Below are 15,259 nucleotides of genomic sequence, written 5' to 3'. Positions count from 1 at the left end.
CAAAATTAAGGGCAATTCTTACAAACATATAGTGATTATCTCGGGGTGGCTCTTATAAATGTACATATGTATAGAAAACAATTTGGGGAGTATTATTTCCTTATAATAGGAAAATTCCGATTCTCTGTCCTCCATTATGAAACCATTGGTGACATGTCTATGGTGAATTCTTTTACTGGTGCATTTCCTTGTACATGGCACCTGTGTGCAGGGAAACCGAAAACCGGAATTACTATCTTTTCCACATAGCTTGAACGTAGCGTAGTTTATGCAAATGAAGCATCTCTCGCCTCTGATTGGCCGAGCGCTCCGGGGCTCCCCGTCCCCCATTGGCTGCCGTCGCCTTGGCCACGTCCCCGGGCCACGTCGCGCTTTCCTCGCCATTTTCCCGTCTTGTGGAGCCAGAATCAGCCCGAGCTGGTGTCACCGTGTCGTCCAGCGCTGTCAGCTCTGAAAACCAAACAGCCGCCGGACACGAGCCGAGCTCCGAGAAGGGTCTAACGTCGGGTTCGCTTCAGCTGGAGCGCCAACAAACATGAACGTCTTCAGGCTCACCGGTGATCTCTCCCACCTCGCAGCCATCATCATCCTGCTGCTGAAGATATGGAAAACCAGGTCTTGTGCCGGTGAGTAGTGCCTCACCTTCACTCACAGGGGGTCTGACCCCCCACCCTGTGTTACACAGGATGTGTCCGGACATGTAAATAAACTCTCTGAACAAGGTCTGCAATGCGCTGGGTCTTCTATTTCAGCCCATTAGCCCGGTTCATGGCTAACGTTAGCTAGCTGGCTACACCACTGTCCACAGCAGCGGCGTGTCCTGTCATCAGATATAAATACAGCCACTCTGACATCGTGACTGTTGCTAACATGGCAGCACGTGATGTGCAACTTGATGAACACTCTTGCACTTCGTGGGAGAAGTGGCTGTCAGGTGTAAAAGCCAGCAGCAGCTGTCTCGCTAGCTAGCGTTGACAGTGCGGAGGGCCCCGCACCAACTTTAGGGTAGAGACGAGGGGACCAGAGGGCCAACGCAGTTCAACACCCGGGGCCTGGTCATTTTCTGGGGGTTGGGTAGTTGCACGTTGGCCTCTCGGGCTTCGTTATCCGGCTGCTCGCTCTCTGACGTGGCAGCAGGGGTAGCCAGTCCACAGTTGCATGCTGTTACATTTGCCCTGCGAAGTTCAGAGTAATCAGCTGCTGCGTTATCCTGATGGATCTTTGCTGTGTTTCCATGTCTTCTGTCAACGGTCAAAGGGCAGTTCTCTGCCTCCGCAAGACACCCAGCACCCCGGGTTATGTCATGACTGCTGTTTGCTTGAGATTAAACCTGATTGCTCAGCCTGCACGTCAGTCCTGTTCAAGCTCTGCAGTAGTTGTGGTGGCCAGTACGAGTTCCGCCACTGACAGCCCTTAAACTGACGTATCATTACAAACAGTGGGACATGCCCTACCGCTAATGTGGTGATCGCTGATCCTTGTCACTGTGGGTGTGACCGTGGAGAGCGGGTTGTCACTTGCCAACGCACCAGATAAACAGAGCAGGTTGAAGTCTGGTGTTTCGCTGAGCAGACAGCCATTGACTGTCGGCCTCTTCACACCAGGCTGCTGTCAGTCAAACCAATAAACAAACCGTTATCTTGTGATTTTAGCTTCTGCTCTGTTAGTGTTGTCCCTGGTGTTTCATGTGTGTTGTCTGTGCACGTGTTGAACTTTGGTGAATGAATGAATGAATGAATGAATGGTTTGGTTCCTTCTGCAGAGATAAAGTGGGCAGGTGGATGTTAATAGGAAATAGTAAAGAGTTATAGATTAGTGTGTAAGTCCTGTGGTTTCCTCTAAGTAACTGTGAAGTATAGTATTTGGTTTGTGATGTGAGGTTTGTGCCTGTAGAACTTCCTTTTGTGGACTTTTACAAATTAAATATAATGATGCTTGAACAGCTGGAGGGGAATTGAGACAAGACACCTGAGATCATCTGCAAATTGCATCACAACAGTCTGGGTGGACAGACTGTCCTCAGGACAAGAGTGCACTCATTCTGCAAACTATCCCTTTTTAGAAGCCAGGACATTACATGTACACTTTCATTTCCAGGCCTTACAAATGTTTCAGTGCCCTCTGCTGTCTCCTGACAGGTATATCCGGAAAGAGTCAGGTCCTGTTTGCCTTGGTGTTCACCACTCGTTACCTGGACCTGCTCACCTCCTTCATCTCCCTCTACAACACCTCGATGAAGGTGAAACACTCAACTCTCATTCTCACACCCTGTAGTAGTTTTTTTCTTCCCAAGCACTAAACACACAGTGTTGATGCTGATCTAGTGCACAAAGCCGACACACCTGTGTTTACCAAAGGACAAAGCCTGCCCAGCGAGATGCAACGGATTTGTGTGTGTTGTCACCGCTGTTTGAATGTGTTCATGGTAGACAATTAGAGATCTACACCAGCGGATGCTCACCTTTTTAATGCTTTGGTTTTGTCCTTATCTTTCAGGTCATCTACATTGGATGTGCGTACGCCACCGTGTACCTCATCTACGCCAAGTTCAAGGCGACTTACGACGGGAACCACGACACATTCAGAGTGGAGTTCCTGGTGGTCCCTGTTGGTGGCCTGGCTTTTTTGGTTAACCACGACTTCTCTCCCCTGGAGGTAAGAAATTACCACACAAAAACTCCTCCATACCCCTTTCATACCGCGGAGGTGCATATGTCTCTGAATGTATATTCAACATCCAGAACAGTTGCACACAGATTTTCATCTCATCATCATCAAATAATCAAGTTTCATTTTCAATTATGTCCCTTCTTTTATATAAACAGCGAGCATCATAAGTATAACTAGGAGGCAAAATGATACAATGAACATGTTTACATGGAGGAATATGCGTTTCAAAGCTAGTGGCATTCATGATGGTTCGAGTAAACAACAAACCTTTGGTCAGTTACTGGCATATTGTTTCAATTTGATGTTTATTGTGTTGGTTAGATATGACCCTACTCCACTTCACCTCCTCTAATCTTCACTCTGAACAGGAGAAAGCAAACTATTTGTACCAGTTGCTTCTATTAGCTACACATCAGTTACACCAAGTAGGAGATACATATTAGATATTTGAGAGGGAATGAGAAATAATTTGTTTTGCAATCAACTTAATCAAGTGATGATGTGTGTCTGCTTGCATCATTATAATGTTAAACAGACAGACAGCTGGTGCAGCTGTCCCTGAGCGCGACTTGTATCATCACATGTGGGTTAAAACCTGACCTGGCGCTGTGTATTTGTGGCTCTGTGCATATAGAAAAAGAGATGTGGTGGTTTGAGCATGTGCTTAATTTGGGAAACACAGTTAGTTATATATATATATATATATATATATATATATATATATATATATATATATATATATATATATATATATATATATATATATATATATATATATATATATATATATATATATATATATATGACCTCAATAGGATGTGTCACAGTTGCCCTCCAGTTAAACAGAAGTGGCACATTTTTCAGTTGGAAATCTATGCAAATATATGTGAGGTCATTCTAATCACTGGTGGTTGCTGTAGTGAAATTACACTTCAGCGCTCTTTTATTTATAACACTATGTTCTCCTCTCTCTGTTTCCCAGATCCTTTGGACATTCTCCATCTACTTGGAGTCGGTGGCCATCCTGCCCCAGCTCTTCATGATCAGCAAGACTGGCGAGGCCGAGACCATCACCACCCACTACCTGTTCTTCCTGGGACTCTACAGAGCCCTCTACCTCATCAACTGGATATGGAGGTTCTACTTTGAGGGATTCTTTGACATGATCGCCATCGTTGCTGGAGTGGTGCAGACCATCCTCTATTGCGATTTCTTCTATTTGTATGTAACAAAAGGTGAGTGCCGCTGCATTTTCTTCTAATTTAATAAAGCAGTGTAAAAACGTTAAGAAGTTTTGCGTTGCTCCGTTAGCTGGTTAGGTTTGAAGTAATGCTGATTTAGAGTTAAAGCAGCCATCGATAGAAAGACATTCTAGTATTCGGTGGTCAGTATTCGGTTGTCCACGTCAAGACCAATGTTGTCTTAGTGTTTTACTATAGCCTTATACCTGAAATCAAAATACATTTCTATTCCAGTGTGCATGTCAATATTAGAATTTTTAGCAGATTGTTCTGCAAGTGAAGTAAGCATCATACCGAATGTTATGTTCTAATTGTGAGAGTCCCGACATGAACTATTGCGCTCCTCACAACATATTTGAATTGGACTACCTTTTCCAGGGTTCTGCCAACTATAGTCAAAATTTTCCTGTTGGAAGCTTTAATACCAACAAGTCATTATAATGCTTATTGTAAATAAACAGCTCTTTGGAAGTAGAACACGTCAAGACAAAATTAAATTCAGATGTTCACTGTGAAGTTTTATTCACGCCATAATTTGTGTACATCAAATTAAATCATTTGTCACAGAAACTCAGAGATATATATTTTAAAAGAAGACCCCAAGTTCAAGCAACCGAAGATGAAGAGCAGACATGTGTGGGAGGCAAAACCTACTGAAACTTTATAACAAAGGCTTTTTCACCCATCCCTAATGGTATTCAGCTCTGCAAATAGTCCTGACTAATGTAGTGAAATCATTAGATTTCTGCCCCAGTAGAATGAAGCTGAATGAAATTAAATTTTTGCTACTCAAAAAACATTTTTCCTTGTTACTGTGAATAATCCAGAGAACGCACTCAACTACTGTTTTTACCAAAGAAATGGTCCCTAAACTAATATGTTTTCCACACACACGCATATACAAACACCCCAGAACTATCTGCTTGACGATAATAGATACCAAAAGTAATACATTTTTATTTTGGTAAAACCACCCGTTAAGATATAGTGCAACTCCACTGTGAATCAGTAAGTAAGGTTTGTGGGCTGTGCAGGCCCACCACTTTGTATTTGTGTTGTTATAACATGCTGTTCATGTGGTCATGTTAAACATAAACCGGCCCTGTCTCATTTCAGTACTGAAAGGAAAGAAGCTGAGTCTGCCTGCCTAAAGTGCCAAAGAGGAGTGTTTTGGCAGACTCAAAGCGGGGGGACTTGGAGGGGAGGTGGAGTGCTAGTGGACACCTCTGACACCCCACCCCACTCTCCCACCACCACCACCACCACCACTTCCTCCTCTTCCCCTCCTGCCAGAGTAAGATGCCTGAGACAGAGAGCGAGTGGGAGCTGCTGACTGCACCCTCTTCTGACCCAAAGTCAGTGGAGTCGGAAACACCTGCAGAGGCTGCTCCGTGGCCTTTGGATTTCTGTTTGACGCATCTTGCCTTAACTGTTTTTTTATTTCTCTGTATAAAGGAAGAAAAAAAGAAAAACAAGAAAAGTTTTCTACATAAAAATGCGGTCTCTGAAGATTTGACACATTGGTGAATAAGAGCTGAAGATACAAAATTGCCTATGATTTGGCATTGTATGATACTGAGGCGGACTTCTTGTGGTGGGATATTACTGACTTCAGCGTTTGTAATAGTATTTGCAATGGAAATAAATGTGCTTTTTTTTTTCCTGAATCAATTTGGGGAGGACTTTGTTGAATCCTCATAACTTTGGTGGGCAAGTCATTCACTTCCTAATCTTTATGCATTCCCATGTATGATTATTTCTTTTAATTTCCCTTGATGCCCTGTGGACTATACATCTTAAAATGGATGGCGTAATTTACCAATTTAAAAAAGCTTTTGAGTTTTAAATTTTTTTTGTTCAGATTCCTTCAAATTTAACCAGTATGCGTTGCCTCTGTGGTATTTACCATATTGAGCGAAGCACCCCGTAGGGAAAAACACAAAATGAAAGCAAGGGGGTTGAATAGGACAGCAATGAACTGTCATCACTGTAAATGGCATTCTTCATTTGTATAGTCACTTCATTACCCAAGAATCACCTGTAATTAAAGTTCATTCCCCATCCCATTTAATTTAAATGTTTCATTTAAATATTTGAGATGCGTAAATTCACTGGTAATGTACTGATAGTGAAGTATCACTACAGAGATTTGATTTTCTTTTTCCTTTTAGGTGCAGATGTATTTATTTTTTATCTTCCTTATTTCCATTAAACAGAGTCCATAGAATTGTCCACGTGCTGTGCATAATTTTAACCCTTTGAAATTACTTCTGGGGGGTGGGGGGGTGGTAGACGAGAGGCACGATCTTTACGGAAGACCGAACAAATCTTTCTCAAGACACTTGTGCCTCCATTTACATTTTTATGCACAACATTCCAAGTTTCCTTTTTGATCCCTCACCAGAGCTTTTGCATGATGTTGCCGCCACAAATAAAGACTTGTGTTGACAATGAGCTGAAACAGGTTGATGTTTGTAATGTTTGCAAGTGACACGTCAAAGGACAAGTGCTCCCTCCAGTGGTATGAGACTGACGTTTAAGGACCACTGTTGGTTAAAAGGGGCATACAAATGAATTGAGATTGGACACTGGTCAGGACTGGATTGGATGACATCCCTGTGGGTGCTGTCCAACATCTCAGACAACCCTGAATATCTTTGCAGGTACAAATCAGGGCTTTCCCATGTAAATTCTGTATCACCAATAAGATTAAAGAAGCCCACATCAAAATCTCTTCAAATTTTTAGATATTGAAAACAAAGATTAATTTTACAAAGAATAACTAAAACCCTTTGACACTTATTTTACTGTTAGTAATTGAATGGGTAATTTAATTACTTTCTGGACTCAATTGGTTAAAGGGGGAATACAACCTTTTAAGGTTGAGAATTTTGCATTTGGTACACTCATTTATACAGAATCTTCTTGTCTTTTATTTGATGTACTATTGAAATAAAATTTAGTCAGATAGATAGATAGATAGATAGATATACATACAGACAGACTGATAGATAGACTAAATACATTTTACCATATTGTAATATATATATATATGTACTGTTTTATTTTGTCTGACTCATATTTATTTCTCCTCATGTCTGGTAATGCAGTGGTGCTGTCACTTTAGCAGGTTATTTTCTTTGTTGTAAATGTTTGTACAAATACAAGGTTTAAATAAAGTTGGGGGGAAAAAAACAGACAACCCGGAACAAAAACAGCGTCGGACCAATAGAGTTTCAGACACATGATCAATCCAAAACAAACAATAAAGAAAAGAGAAGAGAGAATTTCCTTCGATAAATGAATTATCTCCTCAGCGAATAAGCAAGATGGAGGATAGTTCAAAAGGAGAGCGTGAGTAACCGTTCACCAAGAAACACTGGAAACACTGCTAGCTAGCTACCTAAGCTAACCTTTGAAACACTTCAGTCAGTGTCAACATTGTGAGCTTGGTGATTCGTGGTTATTAATGTCCACAAACACACGCCCTCTTGTTTATATCTGTAACTTAAATATATTGTTAGCTAACTTAGCAAACATATCCCCCATTCACATGAAATGCTAATATCATTTGTGTGAAGCAGAACCAGAAATCTCACCACACTAATTCTTCTTCTTGACATGTCCAGTCAGTGGCTCAGCATGGCAGTGATGACAGAATAGTATTTTAAGTATTAACAATATGGAAACAAGTTTTTCTTTGGAGGAAATCCCACAAATCTCCATGGACTGCAGAGCTTCTTGCTGTTTTTGAGGAATCAGAATTATAATATATGTTTAGAAACAATTTATCATGCAGCTTTAACACAATTTACAAGAAAGCTACATTTGCAGAAGAATGGTTAAAAGATAATGTGTTGAATTCAAAATTACAAACCCCTGCCTAGTAATTCCTCAAACATCTTACCGTCTTACTGTGACGGTGTTATCAGCTTTTTGGCTTCACACTTGGCATGTGCATTGAAAATTGCCCAAGGAAGAGCAGGGTCCAATTTGCATTCAGTATTAATAAAGAGTGTATAATAAATTAAATCAAGTTTCATTTTATGAAAAACATTGACTATAAAATCTTCATTGCAGATGAACCAGGTAGGATGAGGACGATGACCACTCTGCACCATAGATTGTATTAAAACAGCTCTACACACAACGTCCAGCACACAAACAATACAAAGTGACAGTATAGGTCTGTTTGAGTAGGACTTACTAAGAGTGACTGAACAGGCTCAGACAGAAGCAAAATGCACAAAGGCAAATATGAACCAGCAGTTGAAACCGGTAGAAACACTGACAGAAGTGGAAGTGAAAGCTGTGGATGAGGTTACACTTTTAGCTGCTGCTCTCTATGATATTGAAAGTGAGTGTTTGCATATTATGGAAGCTCTGAGTTGTAGCTGAGACATCCTTTGAATTTGCCTAATAAAAGAGTCTGTAATGAAATTACATAAATGTTCCTGTTTCATGATGTTTACACAGTATTCAGGTCCAAGTTGTTTGAGTAATGATTGTTTTTCAGAGTATATGACCAAGAGTCAGTATCTCTAGCATGTCTGTGTCAGTTTCTGCCGTTCTGTGGGCAGATTATTCTGGTTTGTTAATGCTCCAGCTGATATGGTTCCTTTAAAAAGAAACTGTAAAAAAAAGTAGGATCAATCAAAACTAGAATGTCACTCAGTACTCAGTACTCAGCTAACGCCCAACAGTCCCCTTTATGAAACCACATTTCACTTCACTAGATCCAGATCTTTATTTGTATCTGAACCAAATTTTACACACCATGAATATCTGTCCTTTAAACTTGCCTGCTTTTACTTATCAAGATCCATCAATTATTCACAAACAAACAAATGAAGGAAATAATCCTTGTTGTTAAGATGATGTGCTTACATTTGCGCTCAGGTACCCGCCTGACTCTCTCTGCTCTGCGCCTCCTGGTCTCTCCGATTCGGCTGGTCTCAGCAGCTGTCTGGCAGACCATCCAGAAGAAAGTTGTGGCCAATTATGGGATGCTCGAGGAGTTTGTTTCCACGGTCACAGACATCGTCCCGGAGCTGCTCACCACCCGCCAGAAGGTCCAACTCACCCTGGGCCTCAGAGCACGTGTGAGAAGGCGTAGTAGCCACTTACTAGTAACCACTAATATTTACCATAACATACCTGCTGTGTTTGTGAACTTGGGATTGACTTTAACACAGTGTCTGTTTTAATACTTCAACTGGGGAATTTTGCAAAAACAAATTACCTTTTACACATTGTGGAATTGATCTCGGCAACAACCAGTACCTATTAGTCTGCTTTGTCTTTTCAATTCAGGAATGTGACACTTATTTTATTAAAAGCATTAAAAGGTATACTGGGCATCAGGACATCGTTTTCACAAAATGATGACGATGATTGGTTGATATAAATAAGCTGTTTATTGTGTGTCTAATGTTTTTGGTTGCAATAGTTAATGTATTACTTCACTATGTGACATCATGATGACATAATTTCTACCATATATGAACTTAAGTTTATGTTTATAGTCTATAAAAGTAGATGGACATGAAGTAATGCTAAGCTGTGGAGCTAATAGACAGTCTAAGTCATGGAATTTAGATTTTTGAAAACAGGTTTGGAGGAAGTGTTTCCTGTAACTGTGATTATATCTGTGTCCTTTTAGCTGATCCTGGAGTTATGTCAGTTTGAAGCCACGGCGGATTTTGAGGCTGTTTGGCCACACCTGGACAGGATGCAGAACCATATCGAGGCATGGCTAGTGGAGGTGAGTTCAATGCCTCTTTATTTCAAAATGAATATATAACAGTTTATTGGAAATTAGCTTTTAAAAGTGACCACACCATTCAAGGTGATTGCTGTTATTTGAATGTTACCATGGTAAATGTTGCTCTGTCGTGTCTGGCAGGCTGGAGCCACTAATGAGGAAGTGCCAAACTCAGACTTTGTGGATGTTGTTAAGAACCTACTGAAAGATCCAGAGAAGAGGGAAGACTTCTTTCAGGTCAGGGTTATTATTTAATGTACAGAACATAGAGTGCAACTAATGTGTAGAAAGAGCCATCTGCTAGTAGTTTTCCTTTAACAATATAACAATAATGTAGAAATGTCGTCATCCACTGGAGTAGTCACTCATTTTGTTTCTGGTAAGTTTCTGTTTAGTGGGTCATAATTTCTTTGGCTGTAACTTTTATTTTATTTGTAGTTGTAGCAAGACAATAGACTATATATAAAGATGGACGACCATTCTACACTTCATTACTACGATCCAGAAATATTCCACAAACGAACACTGCCGTTTTGTACCAAAAACATCATTTGGAGCCAGTACCTCCCTTCGATACATGCCCCAGACCAATCACAAGTCAGTCACAACTGTCAATCATGACGTTTCATAATAAGCAGTTTTAGGACATCTAATAAGTAAATAACAACTGTCTTATATTACAAAAAACATCTTTGAGAAAAATATACTTTAAGTGATCCATATCTCATCCACTAACATGGAGGAGGCAGGGTTTATGACCTACACTGCAGCCAGCCAACAGGGGGCAATCAAGAGGCTTTGGCTTCACTTTTGGGGAGCTGTCATGTCCTCCATCTTTATTTATAGTCACTGAGCTCGACATTTCAGTTGATGATCCAACACACTTCCACTAGAGATGAAGAAATAACGTGATCAATATTCACTGTAAATTAAACCTGTTAGCTGAGAATGCATTACTGTTCATACAAGACATTACAGTGTTAGTTACTTAAGTTGGGACACAAGTTTTAGTCTTGTGTCTTTGTCTTAAAATCTTGTATTTCAGATTTTTAAATGACTGAGTGATTTTTCTGTATGTTTTTTAGTAATGAAAAAATGTTTGACTTTCAGAAAGTTTTCCCTGAAAAGTTTGGTGCCACATTTGATGAAGCACTTCACACCTTGACGTGGCTGCTTCTGTCCCGACTTGAAAAGCTCCTTCCTCTTCAACCGTTCCAACAGGTTCATACTTAACACAACACATACATCACTTTGATAGCTTTGAATATCGCTGCTCTATAGAGGCACTGTTTTTTTTCTTTTTTTCCAGGTTGCCTCCATGTTTGATGAGGCATCCCCTGTTCTGGAGGACTGTTTGGAGTCTGCGTCTCAGTATGAGGAGCTCCGAATTGTGCTGCGGTATCAAAAAGACCTCAGCCAACTGGATCACAACGGCAAGTCTTTACAGGTCCTAACTCATGGGTTTATTCAGTTTATCACCCTTGTTTCCAGATGTTATGTGTCAACATTGTAATTTCTGAGAGGACACCATCACTCAACCTGATATAGAACTTAGCTTTGGTTCTGGGTAGTATAATTGGTGTCCATTACAAGTGTAATATGTGGTGATATGAGAACTCATTCATGGAGTAGACTGATGTTACAGTGTGAATAACCATGTACTTTGTTTGAGTTGGAAAATGTTGCTATGCAAATTACTTAATTTTTACCATGTGATTTGATTTAAAGTGGTCTTTTACACCTGTTATAGATAATTTAGATAATTTATTGATAAACAGGAAATGACAAAGGCTTTTCTGCAGCTCAGTTCATTTTCAAACTGTAAAAAAACACTTGGGAGTGCATCGAATTTTTAACCCTGTAGTGTGATTAGCACAGGACTGATGATTACTGTATCCTAGTTCCATTTAACCACTATCATGTCAATTAGATTATTTTTCATATTATTTCATTACTAATTAGTTAATTAAACATTGAAAATGATTAAGAAGATGCAAAGTCACCACCTTCCTTTTCAGAAACCACATAGCTTTCGTCGGATGCCTCGTTTGGTCAAACCAACACTCAAAGACCAAAACCAAAAATATATTCAGTTTATTATGATGTAGGCTACATCCACACTAATCCACATATTTAAGCTTTAATATAGATCACTGTTGCTATGGTTGCACCTGCCATCCACACCACTCTGTAGTTTCCGAGCTAGTAAAGCTGAGAATGTGGACTCGCTGCTGGCCCATTTTTAGTTGGAAAACTCAGGTTCTCCATTTTTGTCAGAAACTGGGACTTTTGTTAACCCTGACACAGTCACCCATGTCTACTTCCTATCATACACAACTCGACTACCAGTGGTGAATGCAAAGAGTTGCTAACTCAAACACTCATCTGGACAGAAAACTAGAACCAAAGTGTGTTAGCGTGGATGCAGCCTGAGGTGATTTTAGAAACAGGTGACCTTGAATAAACATTAATGTTGCCGGATGTGCAAACTCATTTACCACAGCATCTTAATAGATTAGAACGTGTTAGATTGTTAGTGTTTTGTGTTTGAATTGTTGGGCCTCACCCGTGTTACCAAACATTTAGGTAAATACAAATTAACACAATTCAAAGTTTTCTCTGAAACATGTCTGTTACCCTCTCTGTGAGCTTGACAAATGAATTACACGTAGCAGAAGGAGTTAAGGATTTTATGTTTTTTCACTCTTTTATTAGAATGTTTTTTTTTTCTCTTCAGATGGTTCCCTGGATGGCGCCTGCATTACTTCAGCGCTCAAACTTCCCTCTGCAAAAACAACCGAGACACAGAAAAAACAAGCACAAGCCACCATCTTGGATTATGTGCTGTCAGGTACATCAAATTTGGAGGAGGAATGTTTAGCGCCGCCTCATACAGCACAGTTAAATACTGACACATTCACAGAGCATCACACAAGTAAAATAAAGACTGACCAAACTAACTGGACTCCTGGGGAAAATGAAACAGTAGTAGCTTTCGACGATATTACAAGACGTGAAGAAAATGTTGACCACCTTCAAAGTCAAGCGGATGATGCAGCTGGAGTAAAACAATGCTGTGTTCAGCTCGAAAAACCTGATACGCCGCAATCTTTGCAGCTTCGACCTGTCAGACGAAACAGAGGCCTGAAGCTGAAAAAGATTCTGCTGAAAGAGAAAAGAGGACTTTGTGACCCGGCCCTCCCGGTCGGCAAACCTGCTTCTAGAAAAGCTAAATCCCCCAGCAGGGCACCCCAAGGGGTGTCTGACGATGATAATTCAATCCACTCCTCATATATGGCTCCTATCACTAACTGCAGTGAAGATGACTCATGGTCTTACTACTCAGATGAGGACTCTTTCCATAAGACCACTAGTGGAAGTCCCAGTATGGCTGATTCATGGTCGGACTACTTGGATGATTCCTCTTCCTTTTCTTCTGTCAATAGTCCCACTGGATATGATTCATTTATTAATTGCTCAAATGAGGAACCTGCCACTATGGGTTCTAAAGTTTTGTCAGCTCCGAGCAGAAGATCGGGTACAGGCGTCAAAGCTAGCACCTCGAAGAAAGTCCATCAAGTTTACTGCTTTCTCTGCAAGAAGCATGTAGACACAAGCCTGAGGAGTCACATGAAAACACACTTTCCTGAGGGCGATTACGCCTGCCCTCGATGTGACAGTAGATTTAAACTCTTCTCATCTTTTAAGATGCACGTGCGCAGAACCTGTTATGAGTATGGTAAGCAGCAGGTAGATCCGGAGAAGCCGGACGAAGCCGAGAATCTTTACAAATGTGACGAATGCCAAGGGGCCTTCAGGTACAAAGTTTCACTGGACAGACACAGACTAACACACGATGAGTTGTACTGCAGTGTGTGCAGGAAGGTGTTACGAGACACCGCGGCTTTGGCGAGGCACAAGGTCTCACACACGGCGTTCCAGTGCACCCGGTGTGAGGAGACCTTCACTCTGTTTATGCCCTTACTCAGGCATTGTGAAAATATCCACAAAATAAGCAGGCCGTTTAAATGCAACCGCTGTCCCAAAACTTTACCCAGGCTGCGCTTTTTAATCCTACACGAGTGGACACATACGGGGCACCTACCATTCCAGTGTGCCCAGTGCAGCTGTAGATTCAAGTCGGACGCAGATCTCATTTACCACGAAAGGGTCCACACGAAAGAGAAACCCTTCCTGTGTCCTGAGTGCGGCAAGACTTTCTCCCAGAACTCCAATCTGCTGCGGCACTTGAATCTCATCCACGATGAGTGTCAAAAGGAGAAGAGACATGCTTGCTCCCAATGTGAGAAATCCTTTAAAGAGAAAGGGGCCCTGAAAAAGCACCAGAGGAGCAAACACTTGAACGAACTATTCCGTCATCCGTGTTCGTACTGTGGAAAGATGGTCTCCACGTCGACACTTGCTCGACATAAATTGATCCATACGGGAGAGAGACCTTTTAAATGCACCGTGCCTGAATGTGACAAGTTCTTCAGGTCGACCTCTGAAGTGAAGAAGCATGTCCTTATACAACATACGACAGAGAGACCGTATAAATGTGATGTATGTGGAAAGGGCTTTATAAAGATGTGTTTTCTCAAAGCGCACGCTAAAATACACTCGGGAGAAAAGCCATTTGTTTGCCATATCTGCGGAAAGGCTTTCCCTAAGCTCTACAGCATGCAGCGACACAAAAAGCTAATACATACATTTGTACCACATTAACAATGCATGATAGTTACACTCAGTAAAACAGTGGTATGCTCAGAGAATGTATTTCCAACCAGCAGAAGTTTTCAGACAAAGTTATGGTGTTTGCACTGGATGCTAGATTGAACCATGTTGAAGCAGAGAATGCATTTCTGTGGTGTGATAAAACTGCACCAAAGGAGTAGTCCACTGTTTTGCACTTTTATAACCTTGTCAGATTTATAATGGTCAGATTTAAAATGGTATGCTGGATTTAAGATCATCTTTCTTATTGCACACATGTCTTCCTTTCTAAAACCCAGTATCTAAATTACATACAGTGCAACTTTTTAACCGTTTGGTTTGAGATGTGTGTAATTATGATATGGTAAATGGTTTGTATTTATATAGCACCTATCTAGTCTTGATGACCACTCAAAGCGCTTTACAGTACAGTTTGCATCCATTCACACACATTCATACAGTGCATCTATTAGCAGCACTTTCTTTTATTTTGTTCTCGATGAGGGGCAATTCGGGGTTCAGCCTCTTGCCCAAGGACACTTCGGCATGCAGATGGGGAAGACTGGGATCAAACTGCCGACCTTCTGGTTGGAGGACAACCGCTCCACCCCTCAGCCACAGCCGCAGGATAGTAGCAGCTAGTGTCACGTCAAGGTGCTTACAGCAAACAGAGATGGTCTGATGAACTCTTTTTACACATCAGTCTATTTGCAGTAGATATACTGAATAACACCTTTCAAACAAATAAAATACAAATTAAAATGCTTTTGAGTGATAAACATGTAGGATAGTTTGAGGGGAAAAAAACTACTTCAAAAGATGAATTGATTATAGTTAAACAGAGAAATTGAATAAAATAATGACTCACAGT

At 40.9% G+C, this 15,259-nt stretch overlaps 2 protein-coding genes across 3 annotated transcripts; both read left to right on the top strand.

The window, feature by feature from the left end:
* Nucleotides 1-365: 365 nt before the first annotated feature.
* LOC117752683 (ER lumen protein-retaining receptor 2) lies at nt 366-6,352 on the top strand. The gene is made up of 5 exons (XM_034570236.1): nt 366-626; nt 2,139-2,239; nt 2,497-2,655; nt 3,653-3,905; nt 5,028-6,352. The coding sequence occupies exons 1-5, from the start codon at nt 536-538 to the stop codon at nt 5,060-5,062; spliced, it is 639 nt and encodes a 212-aa protein (XP_034426127.1). The 5' UTR covers nt 366-535; the 3' UTR covers nt 5,063-6,352.
* Nucleotides 6,353-7,095: 743 nt separating this feature from the next.
* Nucleotides 7,096-14,567, top strand: LOC117752961 (zinc finger protein 184-like). Of its 2 annotated transcripts, none has more exons than XM_034570710.1 (8): nt 7,096-7,265; nt 8,811-9,013; nt 9,574-9,675; nt 9,817-9,912; nt 10,786-10,896; nt 10,985-11,108; nt 12,413-13,077; nt 13,153-14,567. In XM_034570710.1, the coding sequence occupies exons 1-8, from the start codon at nt 7,241-7,243 to the stop codon at nt 14,398-14,400; spliced, it is 2,574 nt and encodes an 857-aa protein (XP_034426601.1). In that variant the 5' UTR covers nt 7,096-7,240; the 3' UTR covers nt 14,401-14,567. The 2 variants fall into 2 exon arrangements, with proteins under 2 accessions (XP_034426601.1, XP_034426600.1); XM_034570709.1 differs by lacking the exon at nt 7,096-7,265 and adding an exon at nt 8,055-8,268.
* The last annotated feature ends 692 nt before the right edge of the window (nt 14,568-15,259 follow it).

This window comes from Hippoglossus hippoglossus, chromosome 19 (genome assembly GCF_009819705.1).
Source record: "Hippoglossus hippoglossus isolate fHipHip1 chromosome 19, fHipHip1.pri, whole genome shotgun sequence".
Taxonomy (NCBI): domain Eukaryota; kingdom Metazoa; phylum Chordata; class Actinopteri; order Pleuronectiformes; family Pleuronectidae; genus Hippoglossus; species Hippoglossus hippoglossus.
The sequence above is the reverse complement of the archived record's forward strand: the minus strand, read 5'-3'. Positions and strand labels throughout refer to the sequence as shown.

Coding starts and splice junctions, on each gene's coding strand:
- LOC117752961 (XM_034570709.1), top strand. CDS start 8,169: ATGAACCAGCAGTTGAAACCGGTAGAAACACTGACAGAAGTGGAAGTG. Junction 9,913..10,785: donor AGAGGGAAGACTTCTTTCAG/GTCAGGGTTATT, acceptor TTTGACTTTCAG/AAAGTTTTCCCTGAAAAGTT. Junction 10,897..10,984: donor CTCTTCAACCGTTCCAACAG/GTTCATACTTAA, acceptor CTTTTTTTCCAG/GTTGCCTCCATGTTTGATGA.
- LOC117752683 (XM_034570236.1), top strand. CDS start 536: ATGAACGTCTTCAGGCTCACCGGTGATCTCTCCCACCTCGCAGCCATC. Junction 627..2,138: donor GAAAACCAGGTCTTGTGCCG/GTGAGTAGTGCC, acceptor GTCTCCTGACAG/GTATATCCGGAAAGAGTCAG. Junction 3,906..5,027: donor CTATTTGTATGTAACAAAAG/GTGAGTGCCGCT, acceptor GTCTCATTTCAG/TACTGAAAGGAAAGAAGCTG.